At 46.0% G+C, this 21,870-nt stretch overlaps 1 protein-coding gene across 3 annotated transcripts in view; it reads left to right on the top strand.

The window, feature by feature from the left end:
- The window catches only part of LOC146796323 (uncharacterized), a 354,882-nt gene that overhangs the window by 96,155 nt on the left and 236,857 nt on the right, over positions 1-21,870 (top strand). For all 3 annotated transcript variants that reach the window (XM_085628847.1, XM_085628846.1, XM_085628845.1), the window contains exon 3: positions 20,208-20,402. In XM_085628847.1, coding sequence (XP_085484973.1) covers positions 20,208-20,402 — 195 coding nt within the window. The remainder of the gene's footprint in view (positions 1-20,207; positions 20,403-21,870) is intronic.

The following is a 21,870-nucleotide window of genomic DNA, read 5'->3' as shown; positions in this document are numbered from 1 at the left end:
CTCCGTGTATCTGGGACCGGGGGGGTAATGCTGCTCCTGCTGCTGGTTTCTATGCTTTCCACAGCATCCCCAGCACCAGTTGTGGCCGCCTGGCTTGTCAGTAGCACTTCCAGTGCACTGGTGACCTGCACCATCCCCCTTGAAACGTTGCTGCTGCAGTGTGTCAGGCCCTCCTGCATAGCCACAGAGCGCCTGCAGAGCAGCGAAGTGGCAGTTGCCAGCCGGTTGAGTGCCCTCGTATGACTATCTCTCCTCTGCCGCTCCCGGCGCCGTGCAGCTCTGTCTGCATCATACTTGCTGCACAACAGCATGACGGACTGGGACATGTCCCGCATGCCCGCAGCCATCTCACTCATCCCCACCGCCATAGCGCTGATGCCCCTGTCCATGTTTTCAAATGTAGCTTTCAGTCCCCGCATTTGGCGCTGAACTGACATCATTGCCTTTGTTTGTAGGCGCTGTATCTTCAACATGTTGCCCTCGAGCCCCGAGAACACCCCATGGCTCTCATCGTGTGCTGGTGGACTCTGCACCCGAGACCTGCGGCGCCGTCTGGCACCTGTGTGTGCTCCCTCTGAGGAGGAGGGCACAGTGGCATGGCTCCCATCCTGGGGCACAGTGGTTGGCTCCGGGCCCCTGCAGTCGTCAGATGAGGACTCTAACACTCGCAACCTGGAAGCAGCACGCCTCCTCGACCTCACCAATGCAGGCGGTGATGATGCCGGTGACTCAAGCATGAGTGGTGATGCTGGCTGTGGTGGTGATTCTGGCTGTGGTGGTGATGCTGGCTGTGGTGGTGAGGCTGCATGTGGTACTGATCTCTGGGCAGAACTTGTGCTAGCCAGCCCTGAACTGTCTTGCCGGTGTGCCCTCTCTCCTGCTGCATGTGCAATCCTGCGCAATGTATCATCTGTGGACAGAAATGCAACATCAGCTCAGTGTACCTGAAGCCCTGCATTGCAAGCATCACAATACATTTCTGTAACACTCTCACATTGTCCTCTGCCTGCTTTTCGCTAATGTGTGTACCATGCCTTGTTGTTCTGTGCTATTCAGTTCATGGTTGGGGTTTCCCAGACTACATCTCCCATAATGCATTGCCAGTATGCACTAACACATGGACTGGAGTGGGATAGTCATTTCACAATTGGGGATGTGGGATAGGGGTAGGGGGGGCAACATTGCTGTGCATGCGTCTTACCTTGTTGGGTGGCGGCTCTGGCAGAGCTGTCGGCATCCCCAAGCCCCACGACACTCTCGGGCTCTATTGTGGACTCCACCAGCTCCTCCAGTTCGGTAAGGGCAGGTGCCCTGTTCCTTCCACCTCCTGTCCGGCTGGCCTCCTTCTGCAGTTCCCCCATCTTCCTCTTCGTGACGATCCTTAGGTCGTACCAGCGCTTTTTCAGCACCTCAATGTCCCTGGGGGTCACTCCAATGGCATTGACCTGCGCCTGGATTCCCAGCCATATGTTACGCTTCTCCGACTCAGGCACTTGCAGGGACTGCTTCCCAAACAGCTTCTGGTGCTGCTTGACCACCTCCTCCACTAGTACCTGCAGTTCCTTAGGGCTACATTTCTGCTTTCTCCTCCTTTCCCCTCCATCTCTCTGTGTCTCCTGGGTGGACATTGTGAGTTTGAGCTGCACAATCAGGCACTGGCTCCCTGCCTCTCCTCTGCACTCCCAGCCTCTCCAGAGTCTGATGATTGTGTGCACCTGCCTGGGTGTGGCCACTTCCTGGTTGGGTGGGGTTTGGTTGCACAGGATTGGCTGATTCATCCAGTCATGTGTTTTTGTATTTCCAATTCGGTAACTACCGATTCGGTATTTACCGATTTGGTAAATACCACTTCGGTATTTACCGATTCGGTAAATAACACTTCGGTATTTACCGAATCGGTAAATTCCGATTCTTGAATACCGATTGTTACCGAATCGGTAATTATTACCGAATGATTACCTACATATAACTTACCGATTCATAAATACTGATTCGGTAAAAATCGGTATTTATGAATCGGTAAAATACATTTACCTACATTACACCTACCTGGGTTAGCATCACTTTTGGGATGCTAACCCAGTGTAAAATGTTTGAAAATCTACCTCTTGGGGAGGTAAATAATTGGGCCGATGTATATGCAAAAAGTAGACAATACAGAGTAAACAGTAATAAATCACAAGTAGAAACATCTAACTGTGATGAAGGAAGTATTTAAGAGAAACCGATTAAAAATAAAATGTTCCCAGTACCGACAGAAAATAAGAACTCCTGAAGAATTGGAGGCATCAACCATAAGGAATGACAGATCTTTTTTGTCAAACAGTCCAGCTTCAAACCAAAAGCCTGAAGATGAAGAGCTCAATGTAGAACATCAGAAGGTTACAAGAAGTAGGGCCAAACCCTTGTGATAAACATTTCTAAATGGCAGTTGACAAAGGAGGAATGTCAGGTTCTCCAAAAAGGAACTTAATTTGTATCCACCTATTACACAAATGGATATTCACAGAATGATAGGGTTTTGTGCCTTCAAGATTTACTTCAATTTCAGGGTTAGTGTAATCCCAAAATTTAAGTTGGTGTCAAAGCAACTTGAGGTGACATGGTCTGTCGTTGCAGTTATGGTGTCAAGAAGGAAACAAAAAAGGCTGTAGTGGTCTTGTCCTTTTTATTTATAGTTTTCTTAGGTGAGAACAGAGACAGCCGACACATGTTTCGCCCAGTGGCCTGCTGGCCAAGGCTTCTTTAAGGCACAGAGGTCATAGCAAAAGCTTCAGGCTAATCAGTCAAAAGATCATAGCCAAGTGTCCAGGCTAATCGTCAAAAAAGTCCTGGGACAAATCCTGCATCCCTCGGCGGGATGCCATACACAACTTCATGCTGTCTTACCAGGTGGTCCTTGGGTGAAACCACCGACTAGGTTTGTGCCAATAGCCACAATTGGGTCATGTCCACTTGTGCGTGAACCTTGGTGGCACCCACTTCCTCTCACTGCCTACTACACAAATGGAGACTGAGATTGAGATATTTAGATTTACATGGAAGTTACTGTAACATCATTTTTTTGAGAACCTGTTGAAAAAGAAAGAACTTGAAGAGAACCGTACATACAAATTCACACCCAAAGAAATCTCGTATCTCCGGTTAGGCATAACAAATTGGATTCATTCAAAACAATGATCAACCACAATTTGAAGAAAACCATAAGATCCGGGAAGCATCGACATTCCCACATAGCAGGAAATGAATGCAGGGTTCTGAGAAAACTGACCAATGATTCCACCATAATTTTCAAAAAAGCAGATAAGGGTGGTGCCTTGTCATGATGGATGAATAATTCTATAAACAGAATGTTGATCTCACGCACATACAAATCCATGGGAAAAGATCCAACTAGAGCATTCATGAAAACATTGAGAGTGATTTTAGACCGCTTTGTTGGGAGGTATCATTATGGAGACAGAGAAATTATAGTTTCAAAGATTCCCACTCTGTACATATTACCAGAAAATACACAAGTTCAAGGAAAATCCTCCATTCAGACCCATTGTATCGACTACAGGTTTGATACAGGAACCCATAGTAAAGTTCCTAGATTACCATCTACAACCATTTATACAAGTGGGTCAATCTCATTCACGAGACACCACAGACTTTCTAAGCCAACTTCAACCATTGTCTGAAGTAGATTTGTGGAATCACTTATTATGTAACATAAATGTGAAGTCATTATACACCTTCATAACCCACAAAGAGGGTCTCAAGCAGTGGAACAAGCATTGATTGTTGCCTCTATACCAGAAGACCGAAAAGTTTTTTAGAGTTGGTCCATTTCACAATGTATCACAGTTATTTCAGGTGGGATGAAATTCTCTATGCAATTGACTGGGACATCCATGGAAAATTGTGCACCTGTTTGCTATTAAACAACACATGGAGCAGCTATAGTCACATGGTGGAGGAAAGAAATATCTGCTTCTTATGGTTACCCCCACTTTCTGCTGATGTCACACTGTTTTTGGACTAGTCTGATTGGGATCCTCTACTCAGGACCCCAGTCTATCTGCTTTCTCCCTTAAATTGATATGCATGTACTTTAGGTACACTCCAGATTGGATTCTGGGGTACCCTTATCAGTCCCTAGTATATGGTACACCATGTACCCAGGGCATAGGTACCCCAGAGGCCTCCCATGGGCTGAAGCATGTATTATGCCACCCCTGAGAGGCTATCCAAATTGGCATGACAACCCTGCTACAGCAGACTGTGTAAGCTGGTGCTTGCACCACTTACTTAAGATATATGTTCACTATATCTATCTAAATTACTACACTTAAATACCTATCAGTCACCCCTATGGCAGGCCTTAATCCTGAAGGCTGGGTGCTGGGTTTTCCGTGAGAGGGTGCCCCTGCATGAGCAGAGCCCATCTGCAGCCTTCGGAGACCATTCTCCGGAGTTGTCCGTGAGGCAGCCAGACATATATGTTTAAGTGCATTATAACCTTGCGGTAAATGCTAACTTTAAAACGGCTGCTTAGAAACATGTCGTGCTTGGTGTCAAATGCAAAAACAACAGTTCATGGACAGAATGCAGAACAATGTCATACATTCACCCCAGTACAGAGATCTGGGCCTAAATCCATCATTTTGTTGCTCCCCATGCAATTCCAGTTTGAAGCCAGCCATATGCAAATCAGTCTTGACCCTGTGCCTCATGGGAACAGCCCAGCCCGAACTGCCAAGCCAGGTCCTCCCTGGACTGGAAACAAGCATCCTAGGACCGGTTTCGGGGTTTCACCCCTCTTCAGCCAGCATAGCTTGATTCCAGTGGCATGGAGAGCACGGGACCCACGTTTGGGCATACCCGTCCCACTCGGGGTGACAAATGCAAAAACAACAGTTGATGGACAGAATGCAGAACAATGTCATACATTCACCCCAGTACAGAGATCTGGGCCTAAATCCATCGTTTTTTTGCTCACCATGCCATTCCAGTTTGAACTCAGCCATATGCAAATCTGTCTTGACCGTGTGCCTCATGGGAACAGTCCATCCCGAACTGCCAAGCCAGGTCCTCCCTGGACTGGAAACAAGCATCCTAAGACCGGTTTCGGGGTTTCACTCCTCTTCAGTCAAACACCTTGGAATCATACCTCCACACCAGTAACTGGTGTGGGAGGTATGATTCCACCCTTCCAAAGGGACATATGTGGGTCACCGGTCTACCTGATACCAGCTTTCTCCACCTGGGCAGCACAAAATGGATGCTGCCAGCCACAGACACGATTCTGCTCTCCTGCTGCTGAGCCAAGCTCGAGCAGAAAAAGGCATGACCATAGGCATCCTGTCACAGGGAGGTGTGACCACCTCTCAGACAGGGTTTAGTGTAATGGGGCTGAGTGGGTGCACTCTGAGAGTGCCATGAAAGGGGCACATTCGGTGTCCCTGTGCATAGTCCAGCTCAAACCAGTTCTGGGAGCCAATTGCTCCGGCTCTGGCGCGAAACTGGACAAAGGACATGGGTGTAGCCCCCCCTCTGTCCTGCCCCTCCCCTAGGAGGGTCCACAGAATCTCTCCAACCACTTCCCATGGGTATAAAGTGGGTTACCTGACTAGAGGACTTTAGATTTTACCTGGACAAAATTCTACTAAGAAGAAACCAAATACTTTGACTGCCTGCTGGACAACTGAAGAATCTCCCTTGGAGTAAAGGAGTTACTCCCCTGCAAAAGCAGGCACCTAAACGCATCTGACCAGTTTGCTTCTCCCGAGCTCCTGAGGACTCAGAAGATTTTAGCTACACAGGAGGTGGGTTCCCGAAGGTACCTGAGGTTGATCTGCTCTCTCAGGGATTCTGAGACCAGTATCCCTCGTGAGGACCATGCAAACCGAACCCCTGTGCACCGCGTACATTTGCAGTTGCATATGCTTAGTTACGATTCCCGAGCTTGTGCATTGGACTCTGTGTAGTCCTGACCCCGCGCAGTATTTGTACCGAAGATTTCCAGCCTCCACTCCTTAAGTGTCCTGTGTGCTGGTACTTTGCAAACTTGCTTGATGTCTCTTCGCGATCCCTGATCCGTTAGCCTGTGGGTCCTGGCGAGGGTCACACTGATAATTCTTGGGCTTACCTGGTTACTCCAGACGTGCACTAACTCTCCATTGCTTGGAGAGTCCCCTGGACCTTGCTGGTCCTCACTGTAACCTGTTTTCTCTGACTGCATGGATTGCATTTGCCAAGGCTTGTTGGTGCTCCAGGCGGACATCGACCCCTCAGCTCTCGGCATCCTTTGTGGGACAGCTCACCTCCAGATCCTGTTCATCCTCGACGTCTCCTGGTCCCTGTGGCTGCAGAGTCAAGCAACTCTTCTTCACCCCTGAAGCACTCAACATCGATGGGCATTCGACTACCGAGCCCCTGGTCATCTGAAGTGACCCAGACTCTGTCCCCTCTGCTTTCAGGTTCTTCTCACCTCGTATCCAGGCTTGGATTCCATTGGACATTCTTCGCCCTCCTGGTAGCAGGACTTCTTTGCAGCTCTCCATTGAAAACAACGAAGGTTTCCGACACCACTTGACCCCTATGCACCCAGCTCCTCTGGGACAGGTAACATGGGTACTTTGGTATTCACTGGTGGGTTGGCCTTAGAACCTCCTAAGTTCCAAAGGGTTCTCGAAGTCCTCTTAGAAGTGTCCTTAACTTGTAAATTTACAACCACGACTTTCCCATAGAGTTGTACGGAGCACACGTCTGTGTTTCCTCACTGCACCCTTCTTCCGTGGGCCCCCTATGTCACTCCTCTGGGTGGTTCCTTGGGGTCCCAGTGATTCTACATGCTCTAGGCACTGTGTCTAGTCAAGTCGTTGTTGTTATACAATTTTTTTAGTATATGGTTCGGTCTCCCCCTGGAGCCTGCAGTGTATTTTGCTATTTACTAATGTTCTATTGATTCAGTACTGTGTGCTTTGTGCCCTAGTCTCATATAGAGGCTAGTAGGGAGTGTTATATTAATAAATACATATTTTAATATAAACACTGTGTGGTTCTCCTTTCATTTAGTCATTTAGGAGGTGATATTCTGGTAAACCAAGCTGCTTTACATTCCTTCAAGATTAAACCTGAAGGCTGCTCTCCATAGCTACCACCAGGATAGTTTCAATAAGGTTATCTTTGACCTCATACATCATAAGGGTTGTGTGGACAGGTACAGGGTGCCCACTTTAATTAGTGGACAGCATATACCAGGCCACCTTCTCACATTGGTGTGCAGCGGTTAGGATTCAAGCTTGCTATTGTTTTACCAGATAAATCTCTTTGAATGATTAACTGAAAACCATTAAGTATCAGGTGCATATAATACAATCAACATTAGAATAAAGTAAGTTCCATTGAACTTGGAGTTGGGCAAGCCAAGGGTCTAGCACACCCTTTCTCCAACTCAATAAAGTTTAGTCTCCACTAGGTTAGGTAGGTGCCTACACCTCATAACACTAGTATGTCTTCTAGAGGAGAAGTAAGTGGCTCTCTGCCAACTAGCTACAATGTCCTTTCATTGCAAGAATTGAGAGCCATGTATGCATCTAGGAAGCTGAGGACAGGGAGAACAGCAAACACTCAACGTCTCAGTGAGATTTTGTTCTTATATGACCTTAAAAAGACCCCAAGGTCTGATGAGGTAGACAGAGTGGGTGGGGCAGGGAATGAGGAATGGGCAGGAAGTGAAACCTTCTTTCACCTGGAATCAAACCCTGACCAGGAGAATCAAGATGATTCTAACCTGGACAACATATATCTTCCTTCAGGTGGGGGAGAAGGCCCCAGTGGCCCTCTCTTTACTCCACTAGGAAGAGTACAGAGTTTACCTAGGAGATCCAGATTTCCCTCTGTGGAGTCTAATCACTTAGGAACTTCTGTAGGGACTTCCATATCAAATAAGAGGGAAACCTCTTATGATAGACAGTGCTAATTTCTGGAGCTTGAGAGAGTCAAGCTCAGGCTCAAGAAAGAGCAATTTGCCCTAGACGGGGAATCCCTAGAGCTCCAAAGAGCAACAAAAAGATTGGAACTAGAATCCCATGGTGGCAGCAAACCTGTCCCTAGGGTTAGAGAATATACTCATGAACATAGGAACCTGAATTATATAGTCCCACCCTGTCAGAGTGGGGATGACATCCACAAATGGATAACTGCACTAGAAAGGTCATCTAAGGTACAGAGGGTCCCTCAAGAGCAATGTGCAACTATCTTGAGGCTCTCCTTTGCTGACAAAGGTAAAGGATTGTACAATTTAATTATGAGGGAGCAGATCCTTAATAATTGCCAAAATCAGTTGTTGCATCAGTACCTGGTTGATTCTGATCTGACCTCTCTCCAAGAATTGGGAAAGAAGGAAGACAAATGGGTCAGAACCAGAGTGAAGCAGAAACATCAGAATAAAGGTGGTGACCAAAAGGATCAAGATGCTAAAACCTCAGATAAAGGTGGGGAGAAGGGTAAAGACCAGACGTCTTCAAAAGGGTCCCATAAACCTGCATCGGGGGGGAGGGGAGTCACAGTCTAACAAGGGAAAAGGCTAAATGAAACCTTAGTGTCATATCTGTAGAGAAAAGACACATTGGACAAAAGATGCCAGTTGTCCAAAGGCCAAGGAATCTACACCAGCCATAACTGCCCCAAAGGCAACTGTTCCCCCTAACTCAGTTCCAAGTGGTGGTGTACAGAACAAGGGTATAGTAGGGTTAACCTTGGGATCTGAAATGGATTCTGGCCTAGTCAGAATTCCAACTCAGGCTGTTTTGGTCTGTGATAGAGGCATGGCTATTGCTTCCTTATTTGTTAGTCCCAGTAATCTGGGCTAGTACAGACACCACCATTTGATCAATAGTAAGGAGGCCATTGCATACAGGGACACAGGTGCAAGTGTCACAATGGTGACAAAAGATCTTGGCAGTTGTGAATATCACCAGGGAGGGGTAACTGACCTTAAGAAAGTTGGGGTTAGCTCAGACCTCCCTGTAGAATGCTTATTGGGCAAAAATGTGGCAACTTCAGCTTGGGCTGAAGTGGAACTCAGGACACATGCAGAAATGCTGAGCATCCCTGCAGAAGTGTTTGCCATGACTAGGTCACAGGCAAACGTATCTTCCACTGAACAGTCCCGGGATCCTGAAAAGATGGACCAGGTGCCTTCCAAGAGAAGGAGCAGAAGGGGTAGGACAGTGTCTTCCACCCTGCCTCAGAGTGAGGATCAGTCTCTTCAGGGAGATGATTTCAGTCCCTGTGAAGGAAGTGTCTCAGAGGAACTTGAACCTGACCAGGCTGAGTTCTTGGGGACAGGGGGCCCTTCCAGGGCCGATCTGAGCAAGGAGCAGCTGAGCTGCCCCTCTCTTGAACCCCTCAGACAGCAAGCTATTCCTGAGGCTGCTGGAAGTGCCAGTGGGTCCCACAGGATCTACTGGGATGATGGACTTCTGTATTCAGAGGGTAGAGACCCCAAGCCTGGTGCTACCAGGAGGTTTGTTATACCTCTGAAGTTTAGAGGCTTCCTATTAACACTGGCACATGATATCCCATTAGCAGGACACTTAGGCCAAAGTAAGACCTGGGAGAGGCTTGTCCCTCATTTTCACTGGCCTCACATGTCAGAAGACACAAAGGAGTTTGCCCAGCCAGTGGTAAGGCAGGTGGTACCACAAAGGCCCCGATACCACCACCTGTGGTGGAGGTTCCCTTTGAGAGGGTTGGGATTGACATTGTTGGTCCCATGGATCCTCCAACTGCATCTGGGCACAGATTCATACTAGTGGTAGTGGGCCATGCCACTAGATATCCAGAGGCAATTCCCCTTAGGACTACCACAGCTCCTGCTGTGGCTAGAGCTCTCCTGGGAATCTTTTCCAGAGTGGGTTTCCCTAAGGAGGTAGTATCAGACAGAGTTGCAAACTTTATGTCTGGTTACCTGACTGCTATGTGGAAGGAGTGTGGCGTGAATTACAAATTCACCACACCCTATCACCCACAATGCAATGGGTTAGTTGAGAGATTCAACAAAACCCTCAAGGGCACGATAAAAGGTCTCTCTGAAAATCTTAGGCGTAGATGGGAAATCCTTTTGCCCTGCCTTCCCTTTGCCTACAGAGAGTTTCCTCAGAAGGGGGTTGGTTACAGCCCTTTTGAACTTCTGTTTGGACATCCATTTAGGTGCCCCTTATGTTTGGTTAAGGAGGGATGGGAGTTACCTCTCAAACTACCTAAACAGGACATAGTAGACTATGTACTTTGTCTCCTCTGCAGGATGGCTGAGTACATGACGGAGGCATTCAAAAACCTTGATGCTAGCCAGGAATTGCAAAAGGCCTGGCATGACCAAAAGGCTGTTTTGACTGTATACCACTCAGGACAGAAGGTATGGGTGTTGGAGCCTGTGGCCCCAGCAGCTCTCTAAGACAAGTGGAGTGGGTCCCATACCATTCTTGAGCAAAAGGGAGAGGTTACCTACCTGGTGGACCTTGGAACTCCCAGGAGCCCCCATAGGGTGCTCCATGTGAACAGGCTCAAGCCATATATGGACAGGGCAGACATGGGCTTGCTCATGGCTACTGATGAGGGACAGGAGGAAGAGAGTGATCCACTCCCTGATCTCCTCTCATAGAACTCTGATGATGGTTCAGTTGATGGTGTAGCCTTGGCAGGCAGCCTCACTGAACAGCAACAGACTGATTGTAGGGAAGCCCTCAATCAGTACAGACATATGTTTTCACTGACTCCACGTCAGACTACCTGCTCTACAGATGAGGTGGACACAGGTGACAGTCTGCCTGTTAAAAATAAGATTTACTGGGAACCTGATCATGTCAGGGACTGTATCAGGACTGAAGTCCAGAAGATGTTGGAACTGGGAGTGATTGAGCCCTCAGATAGCCCTTGGGTTAGCCCAGTAGTCTTGGTACCAAAACCTCACACCCAGGGTGGTAAGAGAGAGATGAGGTTCTGTGTTGACTACAGGGGACTCAATGCAGTCACTAGGACTGATGCTCATCCAATTCCAAGGGCAGATGAACTAATTGATACTTTGGCCTCAGCCAAGTTCTCAAGTAAATTTGACCTGACAGCTGGTTGCTGGCAAATCAGATTAGCTGAGGATGCAAAACAAACAAAACAACATTTTCAACCCCAAGTGGACACTACCAATTTGTGGTGATACCTTTTGGCTTGAAGAATGCACCTGCCACATTTCAAAGGCTGGTGAATAAAGTTCCCACAGGTCTGGAAGCCTATAGTGCAGCTTATCTAGATGATATTGCTGTCTTTAGCTCCACCTGGGAGGCTCACCTGGTCCACCATGAGAAATGTTTTGGAGACCCTGCAGAAGGCAGGCCTCATATCAAGGCCACTAAGTGCCAGACAGGGCAGAGTAAGGTTGTATACCTAGGCCACCTTGCAGGTGGAGGACAGGTTCAACCATTTCAGTGCAAAATCCAAACTCTCATGGATTGGGTTGCTCCAACCACCCAGGCTCAGGTAAGAGCTTTCTTGGGCCTGACTGGGTACTACAGGAGGTTTGTCAAAGGTTATGGCTCCATAGTGACCCCTTTGAATGATCTAACTTCCAAAAGAAAGTTCAGTGGACAGTTAGCTGTCAAAAGGCATTTGATGACCTGAAGCAGGCCATGTGCACTGCTTCCATTCTGCAAAGTCCTGACTATTCCAAACAATTCATTGTTCAAACTGATGCATCTGAGTTGGGAGTAGGGGCTGTGTTATCCCAACTGAATGAAGAGGGTCAGGATCAGCCAGTAGCTTTTATAAGCAGAAGGCTGACCCCCATAGAGAAACGTTGGTCAGCTGTTGAGAGGGAAGCCTTTGCTGTGGCTTGCGCTTTGAAGACCTTGAGGCCATACTTGTTTGGCACTCACTTCATTGTTTAGACAGGCCATAAGCCCCTCTTATGGCTAAAACAGATGGAGGGTAAAAACCCCAAACTTTTGAGGTGGTCCATTTCCCTACAGGGGATGCTATACAGTGGAACATAGACCTGGGAGTAACCATTCCAATGCAAATTGACTCTCCAGATATTTCCACTGAGATCATGAAGACTCAACTGGTCAAGGTTAGTTTAATGTCCTTGCATGGGGGGGTTGTGCAGGAAAATAGTATCAGCTTCTCATGGTTACCCCCACTTTTTGCTGATGTCACACTGTTTTTGGACTAGTCTGGGATCCTGATATTAAGGACCCCAGTCTGTCTGCGGTCTCCCTTAAGTTGATATGCATGTACTTTAGGTACACTCCAGACTGGATTCTGGGGTACCCTTATCAGACCCTAGTATATGGTACACCATGTACCCAGGGCATAGGTACTCCAGAGGCCTCCCATTGGCTGAAGCATGTATTATGCCACCCCTGAGAGGCTATCCAAATTGGCATGAGAACCCTGCTACAGCAGACTGTGTAAGCTGGTGCTTGCACCACTTACTTAAGATATATGTTCACTATATCTATCTAAATCACTACACTTAAATACCTATCAGTCACCCCTATGGCAGGCCTTAATCCTGAAGGCTGGGTGCTGGGTTTTCCGTGAGAGGGTGCTCCTGCATGAGCAGAGCCCATCTGCAGCCTTCGGAGACCATTCTCCGGAGTTGTCCGTGAGGCAGCCAGACATATATGTTTAAGTGCATTATAACCTTGCGGTAAATGCTAACTTTAAAACGGCTGCTTAGAAACATGTCGTGCTTGGTGTCAAATGCAAAAACAACAGTTCATGGACAGAGTGCAGAACAATGTCATACATTCACCCCAGTACAGAGATCTGGGCCTAAATCCATCATTTTGTTGCTCCCCATGCAATTCCAGTTTGAACCCAGCCATATGCAAATCAGTCTTGACCCTGTGCCTCATGAGAACAGTCCAGCCCGAACTGCCAAGCCAGGTCCTCCCTGGACTGGAAACAAGCATCCTAGGACCGGTTTCGGGGTTTCACCCCTCTTCAGCCAGCATAGCTTGATTCCAGTGGCATGGAGAGCACGGGACCCACGTTTGGGCATACCCGTCCCACTCGGGGTGACAAATGCAAAAACAACAGTTGATGGACAGAATGCAGAACAATGTCATACATTCACCCCAGTACAGAGATCTGGGCCTAAATCCATCGTTTTTTTGCTCACCATGCCATTCCAGTTTGAACCCAGCCATATGCAAATCTGTCTTGACCGTGTGCCTCATGGGAACAGTCCATCCCGAACTGCCAAGCCAGGTCCTCCCTGGACTGGAAACAAGCATCCTAGGACCGGTTTCGGGGTTTCACTCCTCTTCAGTCAAACACCTTTGAATCATACCTCCACACCAGTAACTGGTGTGGGAGGTATGATTCCACCCTTCCAAAGGGACATATGTGGGTCACCGGTCTACCTGATACCAGCTTTCTCCACCTGGGCAGCACAAAATGAATGCTGTCAGCCACAGACACGATTCTGCTCTCCTGCTGCTGAGCCAAGCTCGAGCAGAGAAAGGCATGACCATAGGCATCCTGTCACAGGGAGGTGTGACCAGCTCCCAGACAGGGTTTAGTGTAATGGGGCTGAGTGGGTGCACTCTGAGAGTGCCATGAAAGGGGCACATTCGGTGTCCCTGTGCATAGTCCAGCTCAAACTAGTTCTGGGAGCCATTTGCTCTGGCGCGAAACTGGACAAAGGACATGGGTGTAGCCCCCCCCCTCTGTCCTGCCCCTCCCCTAGGAGGGTCCACAGAATCTCTCCAACCCCTTCCCATGGGTATAAAGTGGGTTACCTGACTAGAGGACTTTAGATTTTACCTGGACAAGATTCTACTAAGAAGAAACCAAATACTTCGACTTCCTGCTGGACAACTGAAGAATCTCCCTTGGAGTAAAGGAGTTACTCCCCTGCAAAAGCAGGCACCTAAACGCATCTGACCAGTTTGCTTCTCCCGAGCTCCTGAGGACTCCGAAGATTTTAGCTACACAGGAGGTGGGTTCCCGAAGGAACCTGAGGTTGATCTGCTCTCTCAGGGATTCTGAGACCAGTATCCCTCGTGAGGACCATGCAAACCGAACCCCTGTGCACCGCGTACATTTGCAGTTGCATATGCTTAGTTACGATTCCCGAGCTTGTGCATTGGACTCTGTGTAGTCCTGACCCCGCGCAGTATTTGTACCGAAGATTTCCAGCCTCTACTCCTTAAGTGTCCTGTGTGCTGGTACTTTGCAAACTTGCTTGATGTCTCCTCGCGATCCCTGATCCGTTAGCCTGTGGGTCCTGGCGAGGGTCACACTGGTAATTCTTGGGCTTACCTGGTTACTCCAGATGTGCACTAACTCTCCATTGCTTGGAGAGTCCCCTGGATCTTGCTGGTCCTCACTGTAACCTGTTTTCTCTGACTGCATGGATTGCATTTGCCAAGGCTTGTTGGTGCTCCAGGCGGACATCGACCCCTCAGCTCTCGGCATCCTTTGTGGGACAGCTCACCTCTAGATCCTGTTCATCCTCGACGTCTCCTGGTCCCTGTGGCTGCAGAGTCAAGCAACTCTTCTTCACCCCTGAAGCACTCAACATCGGTGGGCATTCGACTACCGAGCCCCTGGTCATCTGAAGTGACCCAGACTCTGTCCCCTCTGCTTTCAGGTTCTTCTCACCTCGTATCCAGGCTTGGATTCCATTGGACATTCTTCGCCTTCCTGGTAGCAGGACTTCTTTGCAGCTCTCCATTGAAAACAACAAAGGTTTCCGACACCACTTGACCCCTATGCACCCAGCTCCTCTGGGACAGGTAACATGGGTACTTTGGTATTCACTGGTGGGTTGGCCTTAGAACCTCCTAAGTTCCAAAGGGTTCTCGAAGTCCTCTTAGAAGTGTCATTAACTTGTAAATTTACAACCACGACTTTCCCATAGAGTTGTACGGAGCACACGTCTGTGTTTCCTCACTGCACCCTTCTTCCGTGGGCCCCCTATGTCACTCCTCTGGGTGGTTCCTTGGGGTCCCAGTGATTCTACATGCTCTAGGCACTGTGTCTAGTCAAGTCGTTGTTGTCATACCATTTTTTTAGTATATGGTTCGGTCTCCCCCTGGAGCCTGCAGTGTATTTTGCTATTTACTAATGTTCTATTGATTCAGTACTGTGTGCTTTGTGCCCTAGTCTCATATAGAGGCTAGTAGGGAGTGTTATATTAATAAATACATATTTTAATATAAACACTGTGTGGTTCTCCTTTCATTGAGTCATTTAGGAGGTGATATTCTGGTAAAAAAAGCTGCTTTACATTCCTTCAAGATTAAACCTAAAGGCTGCTCTCCATAGCTACCACCAGGATGGCTTTCAATAAGGTTATCTTTGACCTCATATCATAGGGGTCGTGTGGACTGGTACAGGGTGCCCACTTTAATTAGTGGACAGCATATACCAGGCCACCTTCTCACACATGGCTGCAATCAATACGCACGCCATGGCGGGATACTCACTCTGAGAGACAAGGCACAGAGCTACAAGGGACATGCGACAACGCATAAGTTAATCGAGATATCTTTCACAATGCAGATAATATGTAGACTGTATGGACTACTATGTATCTGGAACAGCTTAATTTTTAACATCAAGGTTCCGTGTTTAGGCACTTGTGTCGTTGTAGGGTAACTTGATGACATAGCCAAGTTTTTCTCCTTTAAAACTTTTATAACATCATGTGAACGCATGAACGACTGGCTCAGTTCTCTGCATTTTTGGGTTCTCGTTTTAATACAGTGTTCATTTGTTATAATTTTCACTTGTTATGAGTTTATTGGTTTAACAAAAAGATGAAGGTTCGATGTCTTAGCCTTAAGTTATATATACAATGGCTCCCCTGACTGAGAGTTTTTCTTTTATCCCATGGGAACCTTCACCCCCTAACAAAGGGCTAACCTCTGCACGAAATGCAATGGGGACACTGTACACTTTATTGGTGATGGATTACACATGCACGAGAATAAAAGGATTGCATTTTCAAAAAGCAATGAAGACTATAAGTGCTTTATGATGAATTAAATTATATAAAAGAAGGATAAATCAAAGTATATAAAAGAAGAATTCATACTTGGGAGGCAACGATCCCAAAAACAGAAAGTTAATTTCCTGCCAGGAAGAAGGACTGCCACTGTGGTGGACTGCTGCCCTGCTAGACTACTGCCTTGCTGGACTGCTGCCTTACTGGATTGCTACCCTGTTGCACTGCTGCCTTCCCACCTGAGTTAGAGAGATTGGACCTGCACCTGCACCTTGGACTTACAGTGACTCCAAGGACTGGTCTGCTGGCCTCTTGTTCAGAACCACAGAGACATAACAGGCTGCCAACCAACTGAACAAGCACCCAGATATAGCTGAAGCCTTCCCCTGACCCCATGTGGTGTTACTAAGGTGCTGGACGCTTGGTGTCCACAGTGGAGTTAAATATGAAGTTTCTGGGGTTTCTTCGTGACCACAAACGGGACCGTTGGCACTAAAACAGTGTCACTCACTGCTCACCAGTGCGAAGTTCCGTCATTCTGACTCTTCGTACTACAGCATCACACACTTGCTAGAAATGCCATCCTCAAGCTCTGACCTAATCAATCATGTGCATGGACAACAGGATCTTTGTGCTAAAGTGACGACCATCCGCGATGCCAGGCCAGCTCTTCACGCTGGAACAACGACTGTATGTGACACTACCCTGCTCCTTGGGCCTCCTCTACACAAAAACAGGACTCTTTGCCCTGGACTGAGAAAGTAACTGGTCAGCGGGACTAACCTAGTCCCTCTATCCAACATACGCTACATTGTGGTCGGCCTGAACTTGAGACTTTCTCCCGGTCGTGAGTGATGCTTTGGACTTTTTGGCACTATTTTCGCTTAAATCTTTAAAATTCTATATCTGCTCTTCTACTGACTGGGTTTTTGTTGTTTTGGTCTTTTCTTATTTATTAAAGTCTGCACATTTTTTCTAATTAGGAATGGGATACTTTTTGTGTAGTGTTTTCATTGTATTACTGTTTGAATTATTACAAAAATACTTTACATATTGTCTCTAAATTAAGCTCTGCTAAGCTACCAGAGGGTTGAGCACAGGTTAATTTTGCGTTTGCTTGTGATTTCACCCTGACAAGGATTGTGGTTACTTCTAGAGTAAGATTTCACCCCCCTCAACCAGTAACCCAATTTCTTACATTGACGTATAAGGTGCAATCAACCAGTAACCCAATTTCTTACATCCAAGTATAAGATGCAATTAACCAGTAAGCCAATTTCTTACATCCGAGAATAAAATGCAATCTTACATAACACCTTTCATCCCATCCCAAGGAGCACATTCATAGAAACTGTACTTAGACCTTCTAATTTGTGTTATCACACCAACCCGTGGAGTTTTCTGATTTGTCTGACTTGATATTAATTCCTATAAAGATATACCTGTTATATTTGCATTACTGAATGTATAAGGACTGCCACAAGGAAGAGTTGTCAAGGCGCTAATAACACGTTGGGGGCTAATTCCATTTCAGGTACAAACATGAGTTTGTACCAAAAGCTGCATTACAGCCTGGGCACAGTTTGTGCACACTTGAAGTGATTGGCCGCCGAATTTTCCACCGATCAGCCCTGGCTCAATTACTGAATATCCTTTTTTATGCAACGTGGAAGAAGGGGAAAAAGTGAAACTGTGATTTATTCCTGATCCCAGGGTACCATACTCACAATCCGATTCAAATTTCTACCCATTAAATAGCGAGGTAGGCATATTTTTATTGGACGTGCAATTTGTACCCAGAATAGCACTTTAGGTATAATCAAGGTCTAAGTAGTACTAGAATAGAGCCAGTCCCTTTGCATGGATGATGATGACATATTTTCACTGGTTGTATGTGATTTCATAGAAGAACGAAACCATAAAATCCCTCAAAGCCCTAAACTCTGCCCATGTGTCAAACCTAAAAACCTCTCAGTGCTCTAACACTCCACACCCTAAAAACCCCTCACCACCCCTAGATTCCACTCATTCGTAAAAACCCTTCACCACGTCTAAACTCCACGCATTACTGATCCCTAAAAATCCTCACCACCACTACATTTCGTCCATCCCAGAACCCTAAAAACCTCTTTCCTCACAATAATCATCCATCCTGCCCCCAAAAAACCCTCATCACCCCCTAAACATCACTGATCCCTGAACCTAAAAACCCCTCACTCTTCCTAAGCCCCACCCAATTTTGGATTTTTCCTTAAAATGATCTTTCCTTTAAAATGTTTCCTTTAATTTTCATTTTTTTTTGTATTTTCATAGAATTGTTTTTCCTTGAAATTGAGTTTCTATAATCTGGTGTCCTCCAATGTGGTTTCTTAGTTTTTGTTTTTCTATTAATTAACACACATCAATTTCCTCTTTAGGCACCGCGGTGCTACTCATTATTGGGAACTTGGAAATGAAAAAAGAGGAATGCTTTATACGGGTGATAACAGCAGACCCTCAAACCAGTGTTCTCTTGTTTTACATGATGGAATGTTGGCTTAATGGCTTGACACTGTCTTTTTGTCCGGCGTTAGCCAAATACCTTTTCATTTTACGTATAATGTACTTACTTAAAGGGCCTTTAAGCCACCTCTCTTCATCCATTGGTCTGTTCTTGTGTCATTCACATTTCTTATGTGCATGGGCTGTCTTTGTTTCATCGAGATTTGACCATATTTTTGGTTTCCCACTTGATCTTAGTGATGGAGTAAGTGTTGTGTTCTTTGAAGTTTTTCACTCACAGCCTATGTCACAAGTGTATATTTCAGCATGCAGAATGGAATGCTAAAGTGCAAGCTGTAACATGGGTTTTTTGTTTATTGTTTACTTGGATAAACTCTATGTCCTAGAACCATATTACTATCATGGATTGGAGTAAATGTACACGTGTGTTCGGAGTAAGGAGCTAACTGCAAAGTTTGGTGTTTACCCTCAAACTTGCACTATTTAGGATGCTGGCCATAATCCATAGGTAAACCCTCCACAGTTTAACTCACAAATGGAGATTCCAACACACTGGCAGAAATGCTGTGACTGCAATTTGAATATATAGGTGAAAAATCCCACCATTTCTGATTTAGTGCCTTGTGACAGGATTTTCCCTCGGTAATGCAGTTAGTATGTTCCTATTTTGAGCTTGGGTGCATATATTGCTCTGCACATCCAGGTCTTAGTGATTTTTTTCAACATCTTCACTTTTCTTGAAATGATTTTCATAGGAAAACATCTTATTGATAACTGCCTTTGATTTGCTTTGGAACAGTTGAAACCATTCTCTTCGCTTTCCCTTTATAAGATTGCGGTGCATTTTTCTGTGGTAGTATCTAGTATGTTTATTTTTATGTTTTAGAGCTTGATTTGTTCCCTCCATTAGTCATTCTCTACCTGCTTTGTGATTTGATTGACTGAATCTTTTTACCCGCACCCCTACCACTCACTTTGGGCCATGCCATTGAAGGCTCATACCAGGACACTTTCAGGGAACCTTTAGTTTGCCTCTTTCAGGAGTGTGGCCATAGCCCATACACATCGTTGGCCATTCTCCCCACCCCACCACTTATCCTGGAACTCTATGAAGGAACAGTCCTATAGGTATTAGAAGATATCTTGTGGAGGTGGGGTAAGGCAATGAATGCACTTGCAGCAGTCAGTGAGACAAAAGAAAGGCTTAATTTATAAAGAATGCATACATTTAAGTAGTTACACATTACTTGGAAGAGGTGTTTGTATATGTACATAAATAAGGTGGATGAAATGCGTTAATTGGTATGGATGGGGTAAATATATCACAGGCGATATAGCGCATCACAAAATATTGCATCTACAATGTCGACTACCGCTATATCATCAAGATAAGTAGATGTAAAATTAAGATTAGTATTATCTCCACATACATTGATGATCTAGTGGTAGGTGAAACAGAGAACGTAATATTTGTATAGGTTGATATTGTTGACCTCAAAATAGTGATGTACACAGCCAGGCAATTTGGTACGTGGGACAACATTCAGAAACAGTCATGAGCTTCGCCTGCTTCAAGCCACATGTTCAGGTCTTGGATGCCATCACATAGCCTTCAAAAGAGTGTGCGAAGCAGAGCAAAGGAAAAATAATGCTTACTTTGGTTATATATACACATTTGAGTATTTTCTCTTCTTTCCATCAGCGTGCTTTGGAAAATGAACGACCCCCAGGTTGGAGTGTTCGGAGAAATTTTGCTAGCCACTGGGCAGAAGCCTCCCTTCGCATGAGTATTGGAAAATCTGGAGAACAGTCAGAGAGAAAACTGCAGACAAGCCCTGAAAGACAGCTGCTAGTGCAGGGAGTGATCAAGAGGAGAATGTCAAACATGAACTTTACTGTGAGTATTGTCAGAAACATTTCTATTCTTCTCCAATTTCTGGAAAAAATGCAAATTACAGTGGAGAATCCAGTGACTTAATTTATTTTGTTTTAGGGATAGTATTGCAGAGGAAATTGACCTGGTATATTTTCATTTACCCCTAAACTTTATATCTGAATTAAAGGGGCTCATTTGAAGTTTGGGAAGCAGGCGGCAGTAGCAACCACTGTCATATTTAGGCTTTCCTTCTAAACAGCCAGAGAATAATCGCGTATAGGGTTTTCTATAGGTGTGCTAGCCGACAAATTAACAGGCGGAGCTGAGCCAGAGCCGAGCCACGGTTCTGACTCGGCTCATAGACCCTGTGCACGAGCCAAGCCCTGAAAATGTTTACTATGTAAATCACACAACAAACAACTCGTAAAATTTGATAGTTTCTTCAAAATTCCATAAAGGGTCTATTCTTTAACATGTGGAAGCTTTTCCATTAATATGGCACATTACGGCATTGCACTGGGAAGTACTTGTTAAAAGTTCATGGAAACCCTGTACTGGTGACGATTATTATAGAGAAACATTGTAGTCTAATAAATCAGTACATAATAGGGGGCTCATTTATGGGATTTATGTCACAAGGCAGCACAGCAAGTAACCATGCTGAGCTGCCCTGCACCACAGGGAAAGGGCAGGAATGCACCGTAGGTATGCAATACAGTGCATTCTTGCCCTTTCCCACTGTGCTGGCACTGTTTCAGCAGCCTAGAGCCAACGCAGGCACCCCTGCACCATCCCTCAAAGGTGCCTGTGTTGAAGGCAGGATTGTTTTTGTGCAGGAAGGGGCACCATCCTGCACAAAAAAAATCCATAGAGATGTTTTCATCCTTTTATGTGTGCTGCAGAACACAGCATACAGAGAGGAAAAAACAAGGAGAAATAAAGATTTTTCTTCTCATTACGCCTGCCCTTCGGAAGCATAAGATTCTGTTGCATTCCCAGGTTTAGAAGTCCTTGTAAATCTGAGAATGTGTCAAAAACCATGGGAGTTGCGGCCGAAAACCCACTACAATGTCCATGGAATGGCTCCCTTGCGAAGAGTATGGCAACACAGCAATTTGCACTGTGTTGCTTTACTCAAGATTTATGAGGCCACTCAAAGCCACGCAATGCAGCTTTGCGTGGCTTCATAAATCTGACTCAGATCCTTGCGTAACGCATGTACAACTTTGCAAGGTCCAAACATGACCCAAGGCTCTCGTAAATATGCCCCTAGGTTTTTCTACAACTGATATTCTGAACTCACATGTTTGAGAGGGCTTGTACGTGATAATGACAAAAAAGGAGTTTGAGTAAAATAAAATAATTGCTTAAAATCTCACAATTTAAGCAGAGAAGCGGTGATTTAGGTTTTCTGGTTTGACTTTGTACAAATCAGCCAGTAAATGGGTATACATTTGCCTTTCCTTATGTTGATGCTTTGTTTTCTCCT

Source organism: Triturus cristatus, chromosome 10 (genome assembly GCF_964204655.1).
Source record: "Triturus cristatus chromosome 10, aTriCri1.1, whole genome shotgun sequence".
Lineage (NCBI taxonomy): Eukaryota > Metazoa > Chordata > Amphibia > Caudata > Salamandridae > Triturus > Triturus cristatus.
The sequence above is the reverse complement of the archived record's forward strand: the minus strand, read 5'-3'. Positions and strand labels throughout refer to the sequence as shown.